The sequence below is a fragment of the Athene noctua genome, chromosome 11 (genome assembly GCF_965140245.1).
Source record: "Athene noctua chromosome 11, bAthNoc1.hap1.1, whole genome shotgun sequence".
Classification (NCBI taxonomy): Eukaryota; Metazoa; Chordata; class Aves; order Strigiformes; family Strigidae; genus Athene; species Athene noctua.
In genome coordinates this window covers 22,397,289-22,424,611 of record NC_134047.1, presented here as the reverse complement: position 1 = coordinate 22,424,611, position 27,323 = coordinate 22,397,289, and the positions used below count along the sequence as shown (strand labels likewise).

Below are 27,323 nucleotides of genomic sequence, written 5' to 3'. Positions count from 1 at the left end.
AACTGTACAATAATGAAACAAAGACAGTCCCAGCTGCCTAGTCGAGGTGCCTTCATCTTTTTTTTTGAAGCTAGAAGTAGCTGTACCAGTTCATGTGGGATTTCTAGTCCCCGCTTTTGCAACCTTTTATTCACGCCAGCTTTTTCGCATTCTCTCCAAAATATCTGTATGTAGAAATACTTGAAATTCAGTGCCGAGTACAGAAATAGGGCTGCACCTGACCTTATTTCAGCGAAGAATTTCCAAACCGTGTGGCCTGCCGCCGGGGCTGGGCACTTGTTGCTTTCCGCTGCTCAGGGGCTGCCCCTGGGAGCATCGGGGGGCGGTGTGCTGGGGCAGGTTTTTACCCGCACCCCCCCGACCTCCGGAGGGCCCCTCGCCCCCCTACCCCCCTCGGGGGGGCTGCAGCTAGCGGTGCCCCAGCCCGCGCCTCGCAGCCGTCGGGCGAGCAGCCGCCCTCACGGTGACGCCTCACCTGAGGGGGGCCGAGGGGGGGTGGGTTGGGGGGGGGGGGGGGGGGGCGCCGTTTGTGTATGATTTCCCGGCGCGGACCCGCGGCAGGGCGCCCGGCGGTCACCCTCCCCGAGCAGGGAAGGCGCAGCGGCGGGCCCGCGCCTCTGGCGGTAACGGCGCCGCCGCGGGGGGGTGTGCGGGGTGTCTGGGGGGGGGCTGCGTGTCGGGGGGGGGTGTGTGGGTTGGGGTGTCGCCTCGGCTCCCCCCGCCCGGCAGAGTGAGGGCAGCGGCCTCGGCGCGGCGGGTGCGCCTGCTCGGCGCGCGCGGGGCGCGCAGTGACGTGCGGCGGGGCCGGCGGCGGCGGGAGGAGGGAGGGGGGGCGCGGGTGGGGGGGAGCAGGCCGCGCGCGCTCGCGCCCCGCCGCCCGGCCCAGCCTGTGATTGGTGCAGGCCCGGCCCCGGCCGCCCCGAATGCCAGGCCGCGGCGGCGGCGGCGGCGGCGGATCCTGCGGCCCGAACGCCCCCCCCTCCCCCCTTCCCTCCCTCCCTCCCTCCCCCCGCCCCTCCGGGCCCCCAGCCCGCGGCTCGGCCGCCCGGCGCGGGGACCCGCACAGGTGAGCCGAGGCGTCGGAGCCGGGCCGGTGAGGGGAGGGGGGGTGAAGGGGGGGGTGGGGGGAGGCGGGGGACGGGGACAATGGAGGCGGCTAGGCCTCACCGCAGGCCGCGCCCCAGGCCTGGCAGAGCCGCCGCGGCCGCCGGGCAGCCCGGCCGCGGCCGCCACTCGGCGGGTCGGTGACCCTCGGCCGGCGGCGGCAGCTGCCGCGGCGGGCGGGCGCGGGCGGGCGTCGCCGGCGGGCCCTGCGGGCGAGGGGCCTTTTTCGGGCGGCCAGAAAATGGCGGAAAACAAGATGTCGGCCGACGGGGCGGGGAAGGCTGCGGCTCCGCGGGCCGTCGCGCCGCCGGGACGGGGGTTATCCCCGCCTCCCCGCCCCGTCGTGACACCCGGGTGCCGTGCCGCAGCCGCGGGGCAGGAGCCTGGCGGCGGCGCGGGGCGCACGACGCGGGCCGCTGGGCCGAGGGGAGGCCGCGGGGTGCGGCGGCCCTTTCCCTGCGCCCCTGCAGCGGGCGGCGGCCCCCCGGCCGCGCCGCCCCTCCGCGGGCTCCTTTGTCCCCGCGCTCCTGCTCCTCCCTCGGCCGCCTCCTTCCCCCGGCGCGGCGGGGCCGCTAGCCGCTTCTCCCCCACCCGGGGATGGGGAGTCCGGCGCCCGGGGCCGCTGCCGGCCGCTTGACGGTTGAGGCAAGCGATCCGCGGGTGCGGGCCCCGCGCCGGGCTGCCCGGCCGACACCTCCGCGCTCCCGCCGGCCGGCGGCGCGCCCGCTCCGCGAGCACGCGCGGGAGGGCCGCGCATCGCGGCCGCGCTCCTCCGCAGCCGCGCAGCCCGTGCCGAGTAGCGGGATGGCGAGTCTGGCAGCGGGAGCCGCAGCAGCCCCGGCTCTGCAGCGCCTTGACGAGGCTGCCGCCCTTCTCTCTGCCTGTGGTTTTTTATTACGGGAAGTTTTGTGACTGCCGTGGATGTAACACGTAGATGTGCAGCCTGCGATTCTGTTAATTGATTTAGGAGCCTTAAGCGCGTTTCAGGCAGTAAGGCAAAAATCTGTTTCACTGGTTTTGTCTTTGTCATTTTAAATGGATTTAGAGTGCAAGTTTTCATGGAAGCTTCATAGGTGAACACAATAAAAGACTTTAAAATGGACGTGTTAGTTTTTCATACCCAGTCTTTTTTTCTGCAAAGGGCATGCGTTAACCTACTCATTATTTTATGAATTGGGTGGTTCTGCTGAAAATTTTTGCGGAAGCAGGATGTTTGTCGTTGCTTTTCTATTGATTGCTGCGTTAAAAATTAGGGAAAAAACACCCCAAGTCCCCGTAGCGTCTTTAGGGGAGATAAGAGATACATCAAGAATACAAAAGATAGATTCTCTTGTATTCTTCTTGAACTTGAATGTTAAGAGATAAGATAATTAGAAAACAACTGGTTTGGATTTTTCAACTAACATATAAGTTGATTTATTGTGTTAACATTGCTCTGTTTCTGAGCTCGATCCTTTTGCTTTCATCAAAATGTCATGCACAGCTTATGAATATCTGAGACCCCTGACCAAGTATGATGTTGTGTTTTACTTTATTATATGTAAGTAAGACTTAAATATTATTCAGAAGAAACTTGCTATTTTAAAGGAGCTTAAGGTCTGATTTATGTGAAAATGCATCGCTTGAACATACTGGGAATAATCGTATGTGTAAACTGGGGGGATGCGCTTAGCATTTGCAGGACCACACTGTTTAGGAGATAACAAAATGTATTCAAGACATATTCTTTATTTATTAAGTTGAAATTGCCATTTTGTAGAAATATTTTTTACGTTACAAAAATTCTAAATATGGCAACAATGCCTGGAAGCCAGCCTATTGATTGGGAGCTTCATTGTACCTCTGGGAACGACAGCCTTTTTTTTTTTCCCTGGGAAGGGTAGAAGGGCTGAGGCATTCTTCTCCCCCCCCCCCCCCCCCCCCCTCAGAATACTTGCTGCAGGTCTCTCAATTTAGGGTGTTTTTTGAAAGCTGTCTCAAAAATTAAAATATTAATGGTTATTTTATGATATGTTTATGGGAAGAGTAGGCTAAGAATAAATCAATGTGTGTACTAAGAGCAATGTTTATAAGGGCCTGGGCCTTTACCAGTTTTTCAAATGAGTGTTGCTTTTATAAGTATGTGTTCTTAGGTAGTCCCAAACTGCCAACCATTATCTTTGATTTAAAAAAAAAAATATCTTTTAGAGTAGTAATTTACAGTATTGTACCTGCCTGTAGACAGAGAAGTCATGTATCCCTTTTTTTATTCTCAAATCCATTGCCTGCTCTCACCTGAGCCCTGTCTAAGGAGGAGCATTGGCATAAAGAACTGAGGTAGGTTAAAATCAGCCTTCTCCTGAAGCTCGTTAGAAGGAGAACTGTATTTTTCAAAAAAGCAAAACAATATCAGATACATGCATATTTTTAAAATTTAGCCTTGAGACATTGCTCTGGGGGTCTCAGCTTAGGTTTCATGAAATTCTTCATTTTGGAGTCTCATGGTGATGTAACTCCTTTCTGGTGCAAGACAGCATGCTACAGTTTAAAAAAAAAAAAACCACAAAACAATGAAAATATTAATGGAATGTTATAAAGTGATATTGTTTTATTGGCTGATGCTAATAAAGCATTTTCACAGTGTTTTCTTCTAAATACACAGATGAGAAGGTTAATTGAGAAGAAAAACTTGAGATCTTAATAGAGACAAGAGAGGAATGGATAAGTTTAGGGTTATGACTGTATACAGAATTGTGTTTTTCTGCCTTATTTCTCGGTCGCTTTTTAAAAACATGATTAGACCACTTCAGTGATTGTGTGGGTGTATAACATGGTGTACTACAGAAAGAAGCTGTGAAGAACCACAGTTAATCACTGTACTACATTTTTTGCTGTTTCCAGTAATAAGATCTGCATGCATATGTGGCGTGTGAAACTAAATCATCTGCACTACTGAAATCTATGAGCAAAAATACCGAGTTGTAGGAGAACTGTGGGCCTTATCTCTTGTTAATTGTTCCAGCACAAGCAGCAAGGGGGTTTCCTGCTGTCACTGCATTCCTTTAAAACCCAAGAGGAGATAGAAGAGAAGAATAAATTGTGATTGCATAGTTGATCCAACTCTGTCTGCATTGAAGGTTTAGAAGAATATACTTAAGTAACGGTTGGGTACCTGCTGCATCAGCTGAGGTGCAGCTTCAGCGTATTTATTGCTAGTGTGTCATCACCCATCTCTGGTTTTAGTGGAAGTTTAAGGTACTCAGTACTACGTGCAGAGAAGTTGCCATCCCATAACTTTGGTAATTTAAATTATGGTTTTACTTTGCATTGAATTTTCTGTGTAGCACAATATGCAGTATATTTGGGCATCTAATTATATAATCTGATAATAAATTAAATTGCTGATTGAGAAGGAAGAAAAGCCTAGTATGTTCTTCCTGTAATCTCAGATTGATGCAATTTAAGATAATTTTTCATATCCATTTACATTTAAAAAAGAAGGGTTATTTGAGTGTAAAGGCCATGGTCAGGAAATTATAGAGTATTGCATTAATTCTGGAATCACTATATTAAATTAGCCATTTATGGTCTAGAGCTGTAGCTTCTTCTGTAATAGCAAATATTCGTTAGCTGTCGTGAGAGTTTCAGATGGCTGTGACGATAATTTAGGAGTGATAGAGCATTGCGTTGGGGTTCTGAAGTGGCTTTGTAGTTCTTACAGTGGTGGAACAATTTGATTTTTAAGCTAAAACTTAAAACTGTGTTGAAATATGATTGTATGGGTGGAATTGGGTTAGTTAAATCCTTGCCTGGTTTCCCCATTGATAATGTTTGACTTGTGAGTTCATAATACTAGGTGGGCTGTGCACCCAACTCTACTCTGTTATGGCACCATCAAGGAATTATGTTGGGGAATTCTTGTAGCTCTGTGAGAAGAATGTTAGTTGTCGTCATCCCCAAGAATTAATACTGTAGATTTAAAGACAGGTTTGAGAGAAGTAGGTTTGAGCAAATAATATGGGGAGGAAGCGTTGAAAGGATGATAGTGACACTAGGTGATATAAGTTCTTTGGTTCTTTTGTATTCTCAGTCAAGTTGAAACCTCCTTGGGGTGGATCCATGACTTTCTTGAATTTGCCATCATTGCAGACTGTTTGTTGCTTCCTTCACTTGAGGATTTCAGGAGTATAAAAGAAGGAACAATTTCTGCTTCCTTCCATAAATGGTGTTTTCCAAGATTTTCTTCTTTCTCTTTAAGATTGTTACTCTGTTTTGTATTATTTCATATAAAAAAAAACCCAAAACTAAAGACAAAATTGTACCCACCTGGCAAGTGTCTTGGCCTACACAGAGTAGGAATTCTGCATCATCTGCTGAAGCAAAGGCATTTAACACAATCGTAAAAACAGAGGCAAAGCAGCGTAGCACCAGAACTGACTTCTCGTCACATCGTCTCACCGGGGTGGCTCTGCTGGGCTTGAGTGAGGTCTGGAGCACCCGTTTCCCCGTGCGGAGAGCAGCAGGGTGGCCCTGCAGCCTGGCCCTGGCCCTGACCGAGTGCCAGCAGCCCCCTCTCGATGCCGCCCTGGTTTGGTACCGAGGTTGCAGCGCGCTCTCTTCGGGCGAGCCGCAAGTGTTGCAGTAATCGTGGTAGCTGGCGTTAAGATGCTTTGTTCTGATCAATTTTTAGTGTCTTTTATTATGGACTCTAGTGCCTGCCATTGATAGAGCTTCGTGTTTTAAGAGAAATTATTGTCAGGTCTACTACAAAGTTTAAGTTTACTTCTGGACTAGTGCAGTAGTGTGAGTTCCGTTAGGTCCTGGCTCTTTCTGGCTCCCTTGGTTCTGGCTTACAAGTGTATCAGGGATTTTTACTCGCACTGCTTGACTGTGTTAACTCTTTATTGTCATATGTCTCATTGCAGTAGGGTTGTCAAATATTTTGTACCACAAAGTACTCGGAAGTTTCTCTTATTTTGGATTTAGGTGCGCAGACCTAAAACAGAATCTTCCAGTAGGTTAGGGGTCAACTTTTTATGAGATCCAGAAGAGCAAAATGAAGGTTGTTATTATAACACTAAAAGGGGTTTTTTTGAGACTTACTCTTAAAAGTGTTTGTACTTCCCTATTCATCTCTGCACCACCCAGTTCCAGGTTGAGCTCTTATTCTGCATTCACTTACCACAACTCCTAAACCTCGTCATTTTCTGTGTGATACTCCCACTTCCGATTCTTGGGTATGAGAGGGCAGGAAAGTACAAGGTTTTAGTCTTGTGCAACAGAGATATTTATTTTTTTTTTTAAGCCAGAGATTTTTCACCTATGAAAGCCTTGCTCTTGGTATACTCTTGCTGCTTCTATGGAGTTGCTTCATCTGTTTCATCTTCTTAAAAGTCTTCTGGGTTGCAGCAAATGGCAAAATAATTCAGAATCCCCACACTTTAATGCTTAGTAGCGATGCAAATAACATGGGGGAATGCTAATACATCCTTCTCTCTTGTATTTTATGGAAACACTAGCAAAGAAATGTTACATGCTTTCTCTTTCATTGAAAGAGTTTGTGTAGCTGTACCTTGTGAACGAGATTCAGCATCCTCAAGACAGATGTGATACCAGAAATGGAGATCTTGGTAAAATTGAATTTAGTGAGAAGCTCAACATTTACTTTCCATGTATGAAAATTCTTGGATGTAATTGGAATTTCATTTTAATGAATGTGAGACTCTCAGAAGTAAAACATTAAAACCGACATGGCTGTGTTTCAAGGTTAGAGGAACTGGTGTAATTTTAAAAGACTGAGGAAAATAGGCAAGTCTGACAAAAGAGAAATTGGGAAACAGAGGCCCCTAAGCATTAAGGGGAATTAGAAGAGCTGAAGCAGCAAAGCAATTGTCACAAACAAAAGAAGGAATATCAGGCTAAAGATGTAACAGTGAAGGATCCCAAAGGGTTGGTGGGTCTGTTCTGTCAGAAGCTTTAAAGGATCAGTTTTCTATTAGTGGGATAGTGCAGATAGCTGCGTAGGACCAGCTTTTCCCTAGCAGCAGAAATGAGGCAGCACAGAAGGGACAGTGAGGGAAGATGAGATTTCTAGAATAACCTGACAGTTTTGAAATAAAATGTCAACCGGTATGAATAATACAGTCCTATTGCTGGAATGGTGAGTGGAGATGTCAGCACAGAAGTCTGTTGAGCACTGTTGTTTCTTCAGTATCACAGCAATGAGACGTTGAAATAAGTTGGCCTGTCTGAAGCTTAGCTGTTGCCTGTTCTGCACTGTGCCTTCAAATCTAACTGAGGGCTGATTAAATTTTCTACCAGGCCTTTTGTCAGATTAAAATGAAATAGAGAGGTTCATACACAGCCACTGGAAGAGAAAATCAGCTGCGGCACTTTTGTTCTCTAAATTTAGGCACTACACTGCTTTTTGAAAACTTACCTATAATTAAACATAATGTTCCATTAAATTTACACATTAGAATTTGTTTTGAAATATCTGATACAAAACTGTGAAAGACCCTGAAAAATTGTTACTCCCAATACAGTCCACACCTCTCTTTGATGCAGCTCCACACATCCATAATCACCAATGTTGATAATTAGTTAAAGAGTGTACAGACAGGGGTAGAGCAAAGGGGACTTTGTGCATGGCTGCCAGTATATGTTGTTATGGTAAGGCCTGTTAGTTAGTGATAGCACACGGGCGCTATTGATGGCCCACTTGTACTTCTACAAACAGCAACAGTTTGCTTAAAGAAAAGCTAATTTACTTCTTGACAAAGTTTCTGCTTCTAGGTAATAAATTACCTGTAACTAGGTTCAGTTGCTTACTAACACGTTCTGTTGGTTTGTTACTGTGGCCTGATGCTACAGCTGGTACTGCAGGTGAGGTCTTGCTGTCAGTGAGCTGTTACCCTATGGAGAGTCTAATAAAACTGTAAAAATGTTGTAACGTTCAGTTTACAGTGGGGAAGCAGAGGGTTTAGGCAGTTCTTGTGCTTACTGCTGCTGGAAACAAAGTAATGCAGAAGTCTGTACCCCTGCATGCTGAAGGTAAGTAGAAAGCACTTTCCACTTAAATTCTGCAGAATATAAACAGAACTGTTCCAGGCCAGGCAGTAACCAAAGACTTAGAAAAAAAAGAAACAAATGTTTAAGTCCTGACAAAGAATTACTGACTTGTTGGGGTTCACTCGAATGTGTAATGCTTTTGATTACTGTAGGACTACTTCTGGATAGAAACGTTTTGAGGGTTTTAGGTCAAACCAATGCATAAACAGAAGAACAAAGCAAAGTGAATTCTGTGAAGTACTGCATGGTTTTTTCTTGAAGTTTTGAATAAATACGTTTCTGTGTTTGTCAGTGTGACACATTAATGCAGTAAAGCTAGTCAACACAATAATTCTGCTCACCATAAATTCTTATTTTGCTTTTATTGCAGTTATTTGTGAATGAACTTAGCTGAATATGGATCCAGGTGGTGGAAGTCTTGGATTGCAAACACAAGAATCCAAAATGCCTCACACTATGATTATGCAGGATTTTGGTAAACATTTTAACTATTAAATATATTTAGAAGGTTTTTTGCAATATGTCTGTAAATTATATCAACGTGTAAAGTTGACTAATATGCCATTTGCATGACTTTCTTGAGAAAATACAATATTTAAGGTGGTGTATGTCTTTGTGTACTTTGGTTGCTGATCTTGAAATATTTGATTATTCCAAAATATTAAGCAATTCTGAAAAAACCCAGAAGTTCAGTCCATGGCCCAGAGTGCTCTAGATAAGGCAGAAAATGTGATCTGGAGTCCATTGGTTCTGTAGTGCTTGGAATCATGGTGATTAGTGTTCCGTCTCCAACATACAGGAGATGTAAGTAACATCCAGCACAGGATGTAAACAAGGTCTGAGCTTCTGTGTGCTTACCTTGATTGCTGTCTCCAGTTCTCCTTTAGGGTATTTCAATAAATGTGGTGGGAAGTAATGTCTTTTTGTGACAACTGATAACGTATTATGTAGACAACAATTTACAGATTTAGCTAAATCTGCACGTTCATGTGTGCTTAGAAATCTTCTGTCAAGAATATAAGCCCTGGGACTGTACTGATAGAAGAAAACTTGTTTCTAAATTGATTTTTTTTTTTTAAGTCACTACTCTTTCATTTGATGGCAGTGCTGAATAACCTCAGCAATTTTGAGGGTTTAGGGAATGCACAGCAAGAAATCTTCACTTTTTTTTGTGGGTCTCCTTTTTGCATTATGACAGGAGATGACCTTCTCAAGTATTGGGAAGGACCATGTCTTCTGATGTGACTTAAAATCCCTCAGAGTGTACCCAAAATAGTTGTATTTGCAGTACAATGGTGATTTTTTTTTTTTTTCATTCTGATAAGAACCATTTTCTTGAGAGTTTTATTCATTAAGCTTAAAACTGCTATTTATATGTGTGTGTTAAAAATCATTCACTATGCATTCTGGTTTATGTATAGAAAAGTAGTCTGCAAATATGGCTGCCCAGTCAAGTCTGTTAATGAAAACCAGGTTTCTGCTTCTAGCCATTCCTTGCAACGTGGCAAGTTGTTGGAAACTGTAGTATAAATATTGCATACAACTGAGTATTTTTAGCAAGACCCACGCATCTAAAGAATGAGAGTCCTTTCATTGTAACAGCAATTAATGTATTGTTACCACACTTCCCATCTCATGCAAGAATTCTGTGAAGGTTCAGATTGCTGCTGTAATCAAACGTTTTTGAACTGAAATTTAAGGATGACATTGCAAACTGGCCTGTGGTTTTTAACATGTCAGCATTGTAAAACCTAAATTTGGGGCAAACTCCACGTTATGTCTCAAAGGGGCATGTTTTGTTTTTCGTAATTTAAAGAATACAGGGTGCTTTGGATAGTCTTCATTGGGTGAAAGGCAGAAGTGGATTGTTGAAAAGTAACAGTTTGAAAAGTAACAGTTTTGCACATCTGTCTAACTTATCTATACAGTTATTCCATTCCTTAGATAAACTAATTGCTAATGCAATAATTTTAACATTTTTCTCCTCGTTCATGATTGTTTCATAGTGGCTGGAATGGCTGGCACTGCTCATATCGATGGAGACCATATTGTTGTATCAGTCCCCGAAGCTGTCCTAGTTTCTGATGTTGTTACCGATGATGGAATAACTCTTGATCATGGCTTAGCAGCTGAAGTTGTCCAAGGACCTGACATCATCACCGAAACTGATGTTGTGACAGAAGGTGTAATCGTTCCCGATTCTGTTCTGGAAGCTGATGTTGCTATTGAAGAAGCTTTAGATACCAGTGATCATGTTTTGACTTCTGATCTAATAACAGAAACTGTTAGAGTTCCCGATCAGGTTTTTGTGGCTGACCTTGTTACGGGTCCCGATGGACATTTGGAGCACGTGGTGCAAGACTCTGTGTCAGGAGCCAACTCGCCTACAATGGTTTCAGAAGAAGTTCTTGTAACAAACTCCGATTCTGAAGCAGTCATTCAAGCAGCTAGTACTGTTCCTGGCTCCACAGTGACTATTAAAACAGAAGATGATGATGATGGCAAGAGTACCTCTGAAGACTACTTAATGATATCTTGTAAGTTAAACAAAGGTAGATATAAACAGGAGATTAGCAGAAGTAGAAGTGGTCTGGTGGGGAGCAGTTCCTGTAACTGGACTCCTGCTGCATTCTGTACTGGAACTCTCATAGTCTGTTGCCCAGTTAATTCTTGATGTCTGGATTTGGGTTTTCATGATGAAAAATCCATTATCACTGCTACAGCAAGAAAGACAGTGATGTGCTGTTGAGGAATGAGTGTGTATGTTTGTGTTTCTGAAACTAGATACTCCTGAAAATTAAGAAAAAACACATAAGAAAGTTAAACATTCCACAGATTTTGAGTATATTTAAAAAATACACGGGTATATTACTATGTTATGTAGATACATGTAAAAGTAACTTGTTGGGTTTAATCAGTAGAATCCAACAAAGAAATAGTTTAAGATATCTGACTCATAAAGTTTTCTCTTATGTGTCCAGAAAATATTGTTCAGCTGTATTAAAAATTATAATAGGCATTTTATTGTATGTTGTGCTATTCTGGACTGAACTTGATGTTAAGGGGTTGTGTGCATTAATTGTTCAGCTGTCTAACGCTGGAGAGTGGCTGCCAATTTCAGTTTCCACGCAGCACTCAACTCTGAGGAAGCTGTATGGTCCTATACTTCTTGTTGAGTGAAAGCTACTGGAAGGACCTTAAGTATATTATTCTTCAGTGGTTAAATTATACTCAAGATACCAGTTTTTATTGTTACACAGATTTGATAAAATGTATGATTTTAGATTTTAGACTAACCCAAATTAGTTACTGAGATGTGAGTAGGTCAAAACAGGTTTTATTTAGTCAGAAGCAATATGTTTAAAAAAAGGGCAATGCCAAGTGTGTCAAAGTGTCAATCTGTTCACAGAAAGCTGCATTTATTAAAAATTTCAAGACGGAGGACTTGACTGATTAGTGACTGTGATGATTTCAATATTTTATAGCATTTATATCCCTTACACAAAATGTATTTTTGGTATTTATTTTTTATTCATTATAGGATGGACAGCAATGACTTTTTTTTTAATCATTCTATCATTACTGTAATGCCATATGTCATTAATCCAAGTCAAAAAAGGTTTTGTGGAAAAAGAACCAAAAAAAACCTCAGTCTAAAAGCAAATTAGACCTACAACAGAAAAATTCCTGTGTGTTTGTAAATAAAAGAACACCATTTTTACAGTCAATTGTTTCATTGGAAAAATTCCTCCTTTCTGACAGAGTACTTACGATGAGTTGTATTCTGTAACTGCGGTATTTCCAACTGCACCTTTGTAATTGTAAGTAGTCATCTTTGGAATTCCTTCTAAGATAGACAAGTGTGATTGATAATGGTGACCACTGCACTTAGACCAGAGCATCTTAAACTTTCAGTAACCTGATGACCCCAGGTGTGCCTGATACATTTATAGTTTTGTCAGGTGTTCTCAAGCCTACCAATGGCTTCTGTAATGTTTCAAAGCCAGTTTGAGACCTAGTTTTCAGCAAATTGTATTTATATCTATGTATAATCGTGATATGCCTGATTAATCACAGTTGGAAGATACATTATTAATCTAGAATTTTGTTTTAAGTAATCATTTTGGATAACTTAAGGCAATCATAGAATTGTAGTATGGTTCAGGTTGGAAAAGACCTTTAAGGTCATTGAGTCCAGCCGTTAACCCAGCACTGCCAGTTCTGCCACTAAACCACGTCCCCAAGTGCCACATCTCAGGTCTTTTAAATACCTCCAGGGGTGGTGACTCTGCCCTTCCCTGGGCAGCCTGTTCCAGCGCATGACAACCCTTTCAGTGAAGAAATTTTTCCTAATAATATCCAGTTTCAACCTCCCCTGGGACAACTTGAGACCTTCTGCTCGTGTCCTGTCTTTTGGTACTTGGGAGAAGAGACCGACCCCCACCTCGCTACACCCTCCCGTCAGGGAGTTGTAGGGCCAGGAGGTCTCCCCTCAGCCTCCTTTTTCCAGGCTAAACCCCCCCAGTTCCCCCAGCCACTCCCCACAGCACTTGTGCTCCAGCCCCTGCACCGGCTTCGCTGCCCGTCCCTGGACACGCTCCAGCCCCTCAGCGTCTTTCTTGCAGTGAGGGGCCCAAAGCTGAGCCCAGCCATCGCGGGCGGCCTCACCAGTGCCGAGTACAGGGGACGAGCCCTCCCCTGTCCCTGCTGGCCACGCTGTTCCTGACACAAGCCAGGATGCCGTTGGCCTTCTTGGCCACCTGGCACACTGCTGGCTCATAGTCAGCCGGCCGGTGGCCAGCCCCCCAGGTCCTTTCCACGGGGCAGATTTCCAGCCGCTGTGCCCCAAGCCCGCGGCGCTGTGTGGGGCGGCTGCGCCCCAGGCGCAGGGCCCGGCCCTGAGCCTTGTTGAACCTCGCACAACTGGGCTCAGCCCATCGATCCGGCTTGCCCAGGCGCCTCTGCAGAGCCGCCACCCCTCGAGCACATCAGCCCTCCTGCCCAGCTGGGTGGCGTCTGCAGACTTATGATGGGGCACTCGATCCCCTCCTCCAGATTGGTGATAAAGATGAGGTCTCTTGCCTCTGTTAAGTTTTGAGGCCGTGTATGCCAGCTTGGCCCAACAAAGTACCTGCTATTGATTTTTTTTCTCAGGAAAAATTAATCAATCTAACAGTGGTGGATTTTTTTAATGTTTTTAAATTAGCCTTGAATTTGTTACGTTTATGAAGATAATCTGTTGTGGAGAATAGATAAATTCCTTACTTAATTGAGCAGTTTAAAACCCTTTTTATTTACTTACCTTTTAAAATTGTCAAACGTTCAGTTAATACTGTAGAAAGTTAATTTTATGATATTCCTTTTGGGGTGTATATATAGGACTGTTGAACTTTTTTATCATGTAAATCATATCAAAATGCTAGTTTTAAAAAATCTCAAAATACTTCGCTGTCTTTTAATAAAATCTAGCATCTAAAAAGGGGAGACTTTACATAAAATGACAGATAATGCCCTTAGGGAATACCACCAACTGTTCTGTGGAACACATTTTGGGAACTTGTAAAATACTACGTTTAAGGGTGTGAAGCTGAGCTGAGTGTGGAATTTTAACTTATCCTACTCTTTTGTAGGGAGTTACAGTTTAAATATACTGAAAGGTGATTTTTCACTGTTTTAAGATGACATTCCCATGTAGGTGTATTATATGATATTGGTAATTATATCTTTGTGTAAGCACTATTTGGAAAATAATAAGTTTGTCTTGATAGTTCTGTGAACTAGCTGTGTATGATTTTGTAATTGGAAATTTTCACTAGAAGATTGTTGCCATTCTGCTATCTCAGTGCAGATAAATTCAGCTTTTTTAAATCAGCCTTGTAAGCATACGACTTAAAAACCTTTTTTGGACACATTCATAACCTCTGGCATGGGATATGTACGATTCCTTGTTTTAAATCTCCCAAGCACCTCTTTGAAAGGGACTTTTTAAAAAGGAAATTACTACAAAATGAATGTCTATGGTGTGATCGTGAACCCAGTCCATCTCATACTGAGATGGGAAAATGCTGAGCAGTACGTCCCGTTTTGCCAGGCAGGAGTGAGCACACGTGTAGCTTAAAGCATACCCTTTTTTGTTTTTCAGGTTTGCGATATTCAGACCCACAGCGGATTGCCAGCTCCCGATCCGTGTGTTGGCCCTGCATGCACTATGTTGGTGACCTCATACCCACCAAAGAACAACACTGGAGCTGGCCTTTAGGGGTAAGGTACTGTTCCACCACCACCTCCTTTTTAGTGTATTACAATGCAGTGTTACATCATTTGCTAAGCATTTTAATATTAATACTCCTATATTGTAACCTATGGGATATAAAATAAGTATATCAGACATTAGGAAAAGATGAAAAATTGTAAAACCAAGGGACTTATCTTGCCCTCGTGTTATCCCTGTGGGCTCCTATGGTGGGTGTGCTATCACCAGCATAGTGCATGCTGAGGCATCACATGAAGTGGGAGCTGGCAATCCACGGTGAATCTGGACATCACACACCTGAAAACAGCCAAGTAAGGTAAGTTTAAAATTGGAAGTGTGCTGAGTTTTCCTTTAAACCTTGTTTATTCAGGAGGATTCAGCATATATTTATAAAGGTTCTCTGTTGTGTTTTTTCAGTTAATTTTAAGTGACGAGATAATAATATGTAGTGCTTCTGGTGGATGAGTCAGATCTGGAAGACACTTTCATATTCCATTGACATAAAGTAAGCATTCCTGTTCTGAGAGCTATCACTGGGAAAAGTCATCAGATGATTTAGCACCGATGGGTTAGCTGTGATTTCAGTCATCTTACTTAGACAATAGAGTATTTTCACAATCTGCTTTTGAAAAAAGTCCTAATAATTTGTAACTTGACAAAGATTACATATCCTGCTGTGTTGATTGTTTTCCCCTTACATAAATGTGTTTAAAAAAGATTGAAACTGTGAAATTTACTTCATATAGGACAGTAATTTAAGCAGTAGCAATTGCCAGTTCGCTGTCTTTTGTTGAGGTATTTGAAACAAAAGGCAACATTTTACAAAAGACAGTCTATATTAATATCATTTTCTCAGTTTATATTTTTCAAATTGTGTTATATTACACTTTTGCTTTTTTTAGAAAAGTGCTTCCAGAAACCCTGGGCACAGAGGCTTCCTGATGTGTTTCCATTACTTCAGCTTAAATTGTAGAGACTGAAGAGCTTTGAAAATACACAGGATGGTTGATGCTGTGGGAATAACCACTAATTTTAAAAATAATGTTTTAAGTTTTTCCCTCCATGACAGGGCTTCGCATTTTTTAAGGATATTGAAGATTTGAGGGCTTTACTTGAAATGATGAAACACAGCATGTGAGCATACATGCTATAGTCATGTATTTGACTTTATCTTTTTGGCTGAAAATATTTTATTCTTACAAAAATTGCAAAATGCCTCATTTTTTTCTCTATGTAATCTTTGTGATATTGCAGTTGATGTCCTGGTAAGGCAACTGTCTAAAATGGTGTGGTGTTTCCTTATGTTATTTCACCAGATACATACTGGTGTACAGTCATTGTCACCCAGTATTAGTTAAATACTTGGGAATTTTTGCCATAAAGAAAACTTCTCGTCACATATATAAGTGATTACTGTTGATTAGGAAATTGCTGTTGTTAAATAACCTTCCAGTATGGAAATACTTATTTTTTGTGTTAAACTGATAATGCATTATGTTTATAAAATGTATGAGTTTAGACAAAGCTGGTGTTGCTGAGTTGCAGATTTGAAGATAAATCTACTACCACCTACTAATTCTAAAATTACAATAACAGCTTACAATTAGTGATGTCTTCCACACAGCCTTTAAATATTCTTTCTGCATTTTGGCAGCATGTCTAGTCATACAGCTATATATATAATCACTCCTGCCTTGTCCTGTTCGTTACCTCAAGTCCTTCAAAGACTCATGCAAGGATACATGCAGTGGAAATGCTCATTGTACAAAAATTAAATGTATGTTTATAATTTTGAAGCATGTAAATAAGAAACTTTTATAAATGGTAAAAGCCATGCAGAAAAGAAAATGATCATTATTAAATTCAAGCATAGTAAATGTATGGAAATACTTTTTTCCAGGATAAGTACCTTCTAGCATCTTCCCTTTTGCTGTTAGTAGATGGTGCATAATCCTTTCTTCCAGTAACTCCATTCTGGAAGCATAAAAACTTTCAATTAGCAGATGCAGTAACTCTCCCATACGGGCTGTAAAGATGGGCTAATAATGTGATGCTGGTAAATTTAAGTGTCAAAGGAGTATGCCAGGTTCTCTGTGGTGGCTTGCGTGTCTGTGGTGTTCATACTCTTAACGTTCTCATTGTCCTTAGGGAAATGTGAACACCATGCAGTACGTGTCAAGAGTTGAACAGATTAAGGTGTTGATGTTGCTGGCATTGATTTTAATAGAGATCTAGAATGTTTTTTACTCAAACCCCAAAACCTCTTTTCCTAAGGAAATTCTTCTTTTTTTCTACTGATCCAAGTTCTGATATTTTTTCAGCAATGCAATTAATCTCTTACTTACAAAAAGAAAGAGCTAAACCATAGCATTTTAAAATGTTTGTTTAGTTTTCATTGATATACATAATTTTCAGAGGTTCTAAAATGAAATTGGATCCTTATTTGTACTTAAATCGTGTCTAGTTCTGTTCTCAATAACTTCTATACTTTTCTGATGCAGTCCAAGATTTGTGCAATAGAAAGAAGGTTCATCAATGCGGGGGTGAAAAATGGTGTTAGTTGGATAGGTGTTTCCGTGGAATCCTGTCTGTGGGTGGGAAGAGCTTAGTTCGGGATTGCTGTGGTGGATTCCCGCCCTTGTGCAGGGAAGGCATCTGCTCCTTTTCTAGCAGGTTCTGACCCACTTTGCATGACTGCCTGGAGTATTAAAAGCTTAAACTGACTCCGGTTGACCTCAGTACAGCAGGCTGTAGCCTGAAGCAGTTAAAAGCAGCTCTTCAAGAGCACTCATGGCTGCACTGAGGGCAGGAAGCTTAGAGGGGGACTGGGAACCACTGCAGCCATCCCGAGGTAAGCCAGCCCTTCCTCAGGATTGGAGCCCGCTTGGGTACACTCTATTCTTAGTCATGAAACACTGCTGTTACTTTAATACTAATTTTAATGATTTTTTTTTTTTGCCTAGTATGCACATATTTTAATATACATGCAGTAAATTGCTATTTCCCTGGAACGTATTTAATTCAGATTCTGTTTACATTTTTGTGCAATTCTCCTCTATTTAGAGGATTTCAGTGGGTGTTAAGCATTGCACAGGTTTGTGTTGGCCATCTGCACAGGAGCTAATTTTATCCACTGAGAGAAGTGTGTTGGCAATACATATCTCAGGAAGATGCTTAGCTCAGTGCCCTCTGTATTGGCCATTTGGGGTGTATATATATATGTGGATATCTATGTGAACACCCTTTTTACCAAAAACAATGCTACTTCTAATAGTTTTAATGTAATTTTTGTTGCATAAATACAATGAGCATTTTTGATACAGAGACCAAATAGTCAGAGTGACTAAGTTGCATACATAAAGAAGTCCATTTCAGCTAGTCGTATTTGGATTTATTGTCACTGCATCTTTTGACCAGCTGTATATTACGCAATAATCTTCATTAATTTATGTGTTTTCAAGTGATAAAGGGGATAAAATCATAATTTCCTTTAGGGTGAAGATGTAGTCATATTTTTGTGACTGTTACACTATTCATAAAAGTTTCGGCTACTAAATTATTATCACCACTATCTTAGAGTAATAAAACTTTTTGGGACTCTTAAGCTGTAACAGGCAATTCTGGGCTAATTTTGAACATATTTGGAAAGATGTTTAATTTTACTTACTGATACATTTTTGCTTTTGAAGTGTAATAGTTTCAGACAGAACCAGTTACCATGTGCTCTTTGGTGACAAGCTCCCTCTCGTGTTCTTCATTCTCTAATTCTTGCTGTGTTTCCTGAGTTGCAGTAAGATAAGTACTGAACTTCTGGAATCTCTTCTAAGTATTTTGAGATGAACTGTTTTGTAAAGGCCATTTATGAATATAGACCTTTACTGTGCATGGGGCTAGTAGTGGAGAAAATCATGCTGCTGATTACTTTGACTTTTTAAAAAATGTGTTTGAACCTCATTATTATTCTCTTATCTTTACAGTGGATGATGTTGGAGAAAAATTGGACCATATAGGAAGCACTCCCTTGAAAATCAGCACTGAGGTGACGAATGATGATGTTGCTAAAGATGACGGTTTTGGTTCAGAAGTTATCAAAGTGTACATATTTAAAGCTGAAGCTGAAGATGATGTCGAAATAGGTACCTTTAAATTCTATGTAGTCTTCCAGTAACATGAAGTATTCCAGGGTGTTTTTGTTTGTTGTTATTAATTCCACGTAATCTACTGACTGGAATGTTTTGTAGAACGTGACATTTGTGGGTGCTACCCGTATGTGGTAAAATGCTGGGTGTGGATTAGTGTAAAGTTGTTTTTTGATTAGCAGTATTTATTTGCAGGCAACCAAAACCCAAATGTAAAAGTGGTTGGGTGTCTGCAGCTGTTTTTCAGCTGCTGCTTTTGTCTGATGTTGCAAAGCTGGATGTCAGCAGAGAAGGGCTTCTAGAGCAGATGCCTGTCATTGAACAGTCTTTGGTGGCCTTGATGCAGAGAGAGGGGGACATTGCTGGGGCTTTAGGCACACGGTCATTTCCAAACCTAACCAAGAAACTCAGAACTGCTCTGCAGGTCTCTCTTGCAAAGAATAGATCCATTACTTCCAGGTGCTTTGAAGTGGACATACAGCTGACTCATGTTCTGTGCTTTGTAACTTGTAAAAGTAGAGACCCCTTACACTTGTTCTCAGAGCTGAAACCTCTGGCTCGTTCCACTTTACCCTTTGCATTTAGGTACTGGAACATAGCTGGCCTGGAGCCCCAGAGCTGTTCACACGACAAATCAGCCTGACTGTTCTTCCCAGAGTGGGGAAGGGAGTTCATCTCCCACGAGCCGCTAGCGTTGGCCTGGCTGTGCTGTGAAAATCTGGAACTTCAGACAGAACTTTGCTGCATTAGATCAGCAAAGTCCTCCAGTTAGTAACAGTCCTGATGCTGTTTTTCAGGTAGCTTGAATTGCTACTTCAGGAATTTTTCAGCTATATGATGCTTTTATTTTTCTTCTCTGAGAAGTAAGTAATCTTTTCAGCTCAAGTTAATGGCAGAAGAGGATTGTTCCAGTGATGATCAGACTGCTGGCTAATAGGGCAGCTGTCTATGGTTTTCTTTCTTCCTTAGGGTAGGTTCAGAATTAGTTAAGACTGTCTTATAAGTTGCTTGATGTCTTTTGCAGTATAATACGGTGTAGAATTTGGAGCCTATTAATCAAGTCCTTCACAAGGCTGCCAAAGTAACTTTACATATTTTGCTATCCTGTTTGGAATCGACAGTATCAGATTCAGCTGAGGGTTAGTGAGTATTTCTGTAAGGCCCTGGGATTTTCAGTATTGGATCCTTAATTCCTTTCAAGTATTGAAAAGAGGTTGTGAAAACTTTTTGGCCACCATTGCCCTCAAAAGCATGAGGATCTCTGTACACTGTGTTCCATAGAGACATCACCCATCCCAGTGACTTTAATATATCAGTTTTCAACAAGCTTGGGAATAGTGAAAGTCCACGTTTTGATTGCAGAGGGATTACTGCTTCTGTTTGGTTGGGAGAAGGATGTTTGGCAGAGCCTCCTATTTACAGAATGCTTCCAGGGAGTGATGGATCAATGTATTTGATTTGCACTCAGCCTCCTAGCTGAGTATGTCCAATCAGGACCATTCCTAGGAGCAAACAAGGACTCTTGGCATACCAGGTGTTAGCTTGTTCTGCTGTAATCTGCAGCTTCTCCACTCCCTGTTCAGTCCCTGCGATGCACAGAAGGCAGGCACATCAATATTTATGTGCCACCCCTCTCTGACTCAAGCATCAATAGCAAGTTCCAGGTTGGAACTTGTTCTTTTGCCGCAGTTCAAGTAAGTCAGTGGGCCAAATCCCGTTAGTCACCAGGAGGGGCCACGTGGGCAGTTGTTCTCATTTTCTCCTTTCCAACTGTTACTCTTCAGATTGTGTTGTCTCCAGGGATGTGGTGCAGGCCCTTAACATCTTTCTCTCTAGATAATATTCTTGTCATTGAAGTAATTGACAGTGGCATTTGCTCTTTCACTGTTTTGAGAAGTGTGGCCCCAGTATAAGTTACTGCTCACTCCCATGTAATGAGTCTGGGACATGAGTTAGAATCTTTTAGGAAAAATTACCTAAGAATCAGGTTTTGCAAGGTAAGTAAGTAGGATCTGGGGAGAGGAAGAGGGCTAAGAATTCACTGTTTGCATCTCAAGAGAGAATTTAAAGCCTGTGTTTGGGGCAAGGTAGATTTGCAGGCATTTTTATTAGTGAGCATGGGCAAGTGTGTGTTTCCAGTCACACTTGAGTTGGCTGCTTGATCCTTCTTCCCTAGTGGTCGTCCAGTCTTGAATTTACCAGAACAAACTCGAGATGTTTTTTCATTATGTGCTCCAAAGTATCAAACTTGTATGGTTTTATGACAGACATGGATGTAAAAACATTTAATTGGAGTTTTACAAAACAGCTTTGTTGTAAATAAGAAAAGAAAACTTAAATCTGAAATGTATCTTAACAGTGGCTTTGTTTACATTTACTTAATGTGTTTAACTTCTTTTTGTTAAAGGTGGAACAGAAATTGTCACAGAGAGTGACTTTCACAATGGACATTCTGTAGCTGGAGTAATTGAACAAGGAGGTGTTGGTAGAATGCAGCGAGAAAAAATGGTTTACATGGCTGTTAAGGACTCTTCTCAGGAAGATGAAGATATTAGTAAGCATAATAAGAAACATTTTTGTTTCTCATGCTGTTTTGTACAACAATATAAACATCATTCTCAAGGACTTTTTTAATTTTTCTGAAGGATTCTTCAGCCTGAAGTAGTAGAAAACTAAGGTCATCTTCCCTAAAAATAAAAAGCAGGCTATAATTATTTTAAAGTGATGTGGATAAATGCACTTTGTGCATACTGTATGCAATCATTTCATTATTTATATTAAATTTAACATGTCCATGGATGAAGTTCATGAGGTTAGTCAAATTTCTCATTTTTCTGTTTTCCTACTGTGAATTGCCTTGTTTAATCAGCTTTCTGGCAAAGTGGCAAATAAATGTCATCGGTTACAAGTTTATAAGTTTGTATATTTGAGTTTATGTTGGTATTTGGTTTGGATTTGTATTGATAAGTGTTTTCTCTCTTTAAGGATTGTCTGAATAAACAATGATCCCCTAAGGGAAGGGGTGGTTCTGTATGTGAAAGGAAGAAAAGTAATTTATAATGGGTATCAGTCAGAGCGAGAGCAAATTAAATGAAGGAAAAGTTAGGATGAGCAGAATAAAATTAAAGATTTATCTTCTCCTTTAATCCAGGCTGTGCTGAAATAGCAGATGAAGTTTATATGGAAGTTATTGTAGGTGAAGAAGAAGCTACATCACTTCCCGACACACAGCTTGAAGACTCTGGCGTGAATAAAACTTTTGTCCCTGTTGCTTGGGCTGCTGCTTACGGTAGGAATCTGTGTGCTTATTTTCTGAAAATCCCTTCCATTTTTTTCTCCCTGATCTAAGCTTCCAGAATCTGTGTACAAATGTGATAGTCTCTCACCTTTCCCAAGGGGGTTTGGAAACAGCTCCTTCTGATCTTTTAGTGTCAGTGTAGTTAAGTGATTTGAAAAATTATTTTTACATCATTTGTGACCTTTTACACATAAGGTCTTTAGTTTTTTTTCTGTTCAATACAAAGAAAACAATTTCATTTTTACATTTGGTGTTTTTTTCCCAATGCTGGTCTGTCATACATTTACCAATTAATTGAGTAGTTGATTGTCTTGTGTATAATGAATAGACTGCTATATGTTGAGTTTTAAGAGGTCGAAATGAAAGCTGTTAGGAGAATTTTTATACTGTTCTTGATTCCAGCTCAGATGTACGGAATGCGTGGTTTTAATGGTGGTTTAAGTTGACTGCTGAAGAGCTTACAAAACTAAGAATAGCGTTAAGTATTTTACATTAGCTAGGAGGAAGGGGGGAAAAGGTTTTAAAAGGGAATAGTAGCAATAAATGTGTAAACGTGTTCCTAATAATTTAAGTTTATATGCCTGTTTTAAGCCTGTTAGTCCTTCAGGTTAGAAACGAAAAGAAAAAAGGTAATTTGTTCTCTTCCACCAGGCTTCAAACAGCAGAAGTGTCTTATGAGGATATATTGTGAATTCTGAATATTCTTTTATTTCGTAATCTTCTCTCAGATATCAGCTCATCCATGGTTTACGTTCTAAGTGAGCAAGTTAGTTAAAATTAATTGGTGAAATATTTCTGAGCACAGTAGTTGGGCTGATAAAGCCGTTTAGAACCACAGAGCCTTGGCAATAGCAGTAAACACTTGCAATCCAAAATGAGGAATATACTCTTAAGGCGTTACTTCTCTGTCTCCCAGAACTTTGTAGGGCCTCATATAGATGAGTGCTGAGTGGCTGGTAGGGGATTAGTGTTCCACCTGCTTCTACTCCAGAAAGATGAAGTACTTTGACCTCAAGAACAAACGGTGGATCTCAGATAACCTTGTTTCTGGATTGGTGTCTGAGGTTCTATATCGGGTTATAGTTTGCAGAAACAATCATATTAATTATGAAAAGCAGGAAAGACAGTCAGCAGGGTAAGCATGCAAACACAGCTTTAGTGGATATTAACTCTTTACAAAGATGTGATTTTTATTTCATGGGGTTCATAATTGCAAAATACTGAACTGATTGTGTACTGCACATCTCAGTTTGGATAGGGTTAAGCTGTTACTTCCTAGTCAGGTTAGTTTTCTCTTATTGTCAGACTTTCAAAGCCATCAAAATTAAAAACAATTTTAATTTATGACTAAAATACCATTTTCTGCAGGAGATGAAAGAAGGCTACCCAGAAGATATGAAGATGGTCAAGCGGCAGGTAAGAGCATGTAACTGTGCTTGGTACAGCATTAAAACTAACTTGCTGTCTTTGAAAATTCATAGATTTTTATGTCAGTTCTCCTAATCAGTGAATGCCAAAAATTATCCGTAAAGTATACATTGAAGGACTCCACAGTCTTTCTCTACTATTTTGAAATTAAAACAATTCTAGATGCGTTGTAGGCGTTCAGAGGGGGTGGGGAAGTTGGGAGGATCTGCCAGGTTTTTTAATAGTTTTGTAGTCAGGAGAGAGATAAAATGTGGTTGTTAAGAAGTAAAACCAAGTTAAATAAAAGGAAACAACCAGCGTAACTTATAAGAAATGAATGTCCTGAGAAGTATGAGAAGTCAAGGAATATATTTTAACATTAATCAATGTTTCAGCAACTATATTCTTGACTTTTGCCAGGAAAGATAGATAGTGCTTTATATTGGCACTCTTCTTTTTTTGTATGTGTTCACTGTAGAGGAATGGGTAGTATTTTTTTAAAAAAAGTAAATATGCTGCTGTGCAATTCCAGTCATCAATCCCAAAGAAAAAAGTTGTTTAAGGTTTTTTATGGTGTCTAATTTTTGTTTCTAGGAAATAACTTGGATACACGATTAGAAAACAAAAACGGTAATGCAACACAATACCTGCAGATTTGTGATAGCATTAGCACTAATAGAGTGCTAAAACAAAAAACCAAGAAAAGGAGGAGAGGAGAGGCCAGGCAATGGCAAACAGGTAAACACTGTATGGTTATGCGTATTGTCATGGAGTGGCACTTACTCCTGTACTATTCCTTTTTTTGTTTTTTCTTTCAAGCTGGTGCAGAAGTAAAAAATACAAAATGATGATTTGCGTATTTCCTGTGTCCTTCCCCCCTCCAATTCTGTGCATAGAAAATGTAGTAATTTTTGCTATTCAAAGTTAGTATACTTAGGGCTGATGCAGTTGATGTGAATTTTGCAAGCTATTAAAAAGTAATCATGGATATATTCACTGCACATTCAATATTACTGATCTGTTTGAGCAGTTTCTAAAACAAAACTATATAAACTATAGGTGCTGTGGATTGGTTGTTTTTAAACTGCTGAACCATTCTCTCTCTGCTGCAAGTGTAAGTGCATGAATCTGAACAGCAGTTGGCTGATTTAAAGCTTCTTAATCAGTAAATGTGTTTCCTTCATAACTTGTTTTTGTTTGTTCAAAAACAGCTGTTATAATAGGTCCTGATGGACAGCCCTTAACAGTTTACCCTTGTCATATTTGTGGGAAAAAATTTAAATCCAGAGGATTCTTGAAAAGGCATATGAAGAATCATCCAGATCATATGATTAAGAAGAAATACCAGTGTACAGACTGTGACTTTACAACTAACAAAAAAGTAAGTTTCCACAATCATCTGGAAAGCCATAAACTTATAAATAAAGTTGATAAAACCCATGAGTTTACAGAATATACAAGAAGATACAGAGAAGCAAGCCCGTTGAGCTCTAATAAGCTAATACTGAGGGACAAGGAGCCTAAGCTACACAAGTGCAAATATTGTGACTATGAAACTGCAGAGCAGGGACTACTCAATAGACATCTGCTTGCAGTTCATAGTAAGAACTTCCCTCATGTCTGTGTGGAATGTGGGAAAGGATTCCGTCACCCATCAGAGCTGAAAAAGCATATGAGGACCCACACTGGGGAAAAGCCATACCAGTGTCAGCACTGCGTCTTCAGGTGTGCTGATCAGTCCAATCTGAAAACTCACATCAAAACCAAACACGGCACTGATTTGCCATTTAAATGTGAGCACTGTCCCCAGGCATTTACAGATGAAAAAGAACTGCAGCAGCACACAGAGTTATTTCAAGGGCATAAGACTCATCAGTGTCCACACTGTGACCATAAGAGCACCAATTCAAGTGACCTGAAGCGACACATTATTTCAGTTCACACAAAGGATTTTCCCCACAAATGCGAGGTATGTGAAAAAGGTTTCCATCGTCCATCTGAGCTCAAAAAGCATAGTGAAACCCATAAAGGTAAAAAGATACATCAGTGTAGACACTGTGACTTTAAAACATCAGATCCTTTTGTACTTAGTGGGCATATCCTCTCAGTTCACACCAAGGACCTGCCTTTTAAATGCAAAAGATGTAAAAGAGGATTTAGGCAGCAAAATGAACTTAAGAAGCACATGAAGACCCACAGTGGAAGAAAAGTTTATCAATGCCAGTATTGTGAATATAGCACTACGGATGCGTCGGGCTTTAAACGGCACGTAATATCCATACACACAAAAGACTATCCACATAGGTGTGAGTATTGCAAAAAGGGATTCCGTAGACCGTCTGAAAAAAATCAGCATATAATGAGGCACCACAAAGAGGCCATAATGTAATATATGATCTCAAGAAGGAAGCAATTTAGAAACTGTGATATGATAATTGGGGAAAAAAAAAATCTCATGAACTGTTTCTCCTGGTTTCAAAGCTTGATATTAAATCATAACTTTACATTCTTTGTATTAAAAGTCTTAAAAGTATTAGGGTTGACAGGGGATCTCATAGCCCTATGATTGTTGCTTATCAGAACCTAAAGAGCACTATAGAATGCAGAAGGATGGATGAATGTCTTAAATTTGCAGAAAGATGGATGAATGTCTTCAGACTAATAGTATTACACATTGTTAAGCTATAGAAGACGAAACGAAGATGATTGTGTTATCCATTTTGTCAGTAACAGCATTTGTCTCCAATATGAAAACAGTTCAGATATATGGTGGGGTTAGTTACAAATTGTGTGCAAAGGCAACCGAGTCTTAACTTCTTGTGCAGTTTTGAAAGGAGAGTATTAGTCACTTGATCATAACGTTTTTGAATCGTGCCTGGAAATTAAATTCCAGAACTGGTCAAACCAGGGGGGGGTTGTCCTTTTTTTTTTTTTTTTTAAAAAAAAAAAAAATCATTGGGAAACTTTTTTGTTTCCTGTATTAGTTTAGGTCCAACAAGTAATTTTTTAAATGGTTTTCAAAGCTGCTAACCTATTTTATTGCAGGATATGATGTTTAAAATATAGCATTATGTTATGATCTCAAAGGTGGTGTTCTGGTGCTAGGGTTAAAGATGTGTATGTATATAATTTCCCTTTTTTATCTGAAACTACAGTTGAATGTTGTTCAGTATGGCACATATAACAAAATTAACTTTGAATTTGACTTTTTTTTTTTTTTAAGGATAAAATGGATGCAGCTCATAGTGTTGTGACTCAACACTAATTTTTTTTCTCACTACTTTAAAATCTTCTCTAAAAAGAATATTAAAAACAAAGTTGAAAAATGTAGGGGTTTTTAAATTAAAATTCAAAGTACTTAGAAGTTCTTTAGGGCATTGTTCTTAACAGGTATGACTATTATTGTCCTACCTCCTAATAGGAAATTTTCAATATAGACATAAAATTGCACCTTTTAATCAATTCTTCTTCTTCAAAAAAAAATCTATACCATACTATAAACATGCATTTTCAATCTGTAAGAAAGTATATATGCAGTATTTAACCAGAAAAATATGCTGCCACTAGAGTTTGGAGGTGGATCTTCAGTTTACAGTGTATACATTTAAAATATGCATCCCTTTAAACAATGCTTTGTGTTAGCATGCTGCAAATCAAATGGCGCTTAATATAACAAGCTGGTCTAGGGCTATTTAATGAAAAACCTGTTCATAAATGTTATGCATATAATGTGTATTTTTTACTTTTTTAGTTGCTTCATGTTTGCACACAGCTGTTCACATGATAAATTGTAACTTCATGCTATATTGTGGCTTTGTGTTTCAGATAATGTTCATATTTTGTTTTTGCACCAGATGAGAATCAGTTCCTTGAGAATAAATTTTTTTTATATTTCTAAACTTCAGAAAGTTAAATTTGGGAAATCTCTTAGAAAAATACGTGTTTTATGTGGCTGTAAAAAATGATGTACACGCTGTAAAATAAGATTGTCACTGTTATGTGGGATTATTATTTCTAAATGTGTTACTCATCGTAACGGGCATACAATAAAACGCATCTCTTGCACTCCAAA

The 27,323-nt window shown here is 40.6% G+C and overlaps 1 protein-coding gene across 4 annotated transcripts; it reads left to right on the top strand.

Moving 5' to 3' along the window:
- The first annotated feature begins 558 nt into the window (after positions 1–558).
- ZNF711 (zinc finger protein 711) lies at positions 559–27,323 on the top strand. Of its 4 annotated transcripts, none has more exons than XM_074915021.1 (9): positions 559–623; positions 8,525–8,629; positions 10,161–10,691; positions 18,385–18,543; positions 20,954–21,100; positions 21,698–21,835; positions 23,213–23,260; positions 23,846–23,989; positions 24,463–27,323. In XM_074915021.1, the coding sequence occupies exons 2-9, from the start codon at positions 8,551–8,553 to the stop codon at positions 25,638–25,640; spliced, it is 2,424 nt and encodes an 807-aa protein (XP_074771122.1). In that variant the 5' UTR covers positions 559–623; positions 8,525–8,550; the 3' UTR covers positions 25,641–27,323. The 4 variants fall into 4 exon arrangements, with proteins under 4 accessions (XP_074771122.1, XP_074771123.1, XP_074771120.1 ...); XM_074915022.1 differs by lacking the exon at positions 559–623 and adding an exon at positions 816–1,066 and having other exon boundaries at positions 23,846–23,881; XM_074915019.1 differs by lacking the exon at positions 559–623 and adding an exon at positions 816–1,066.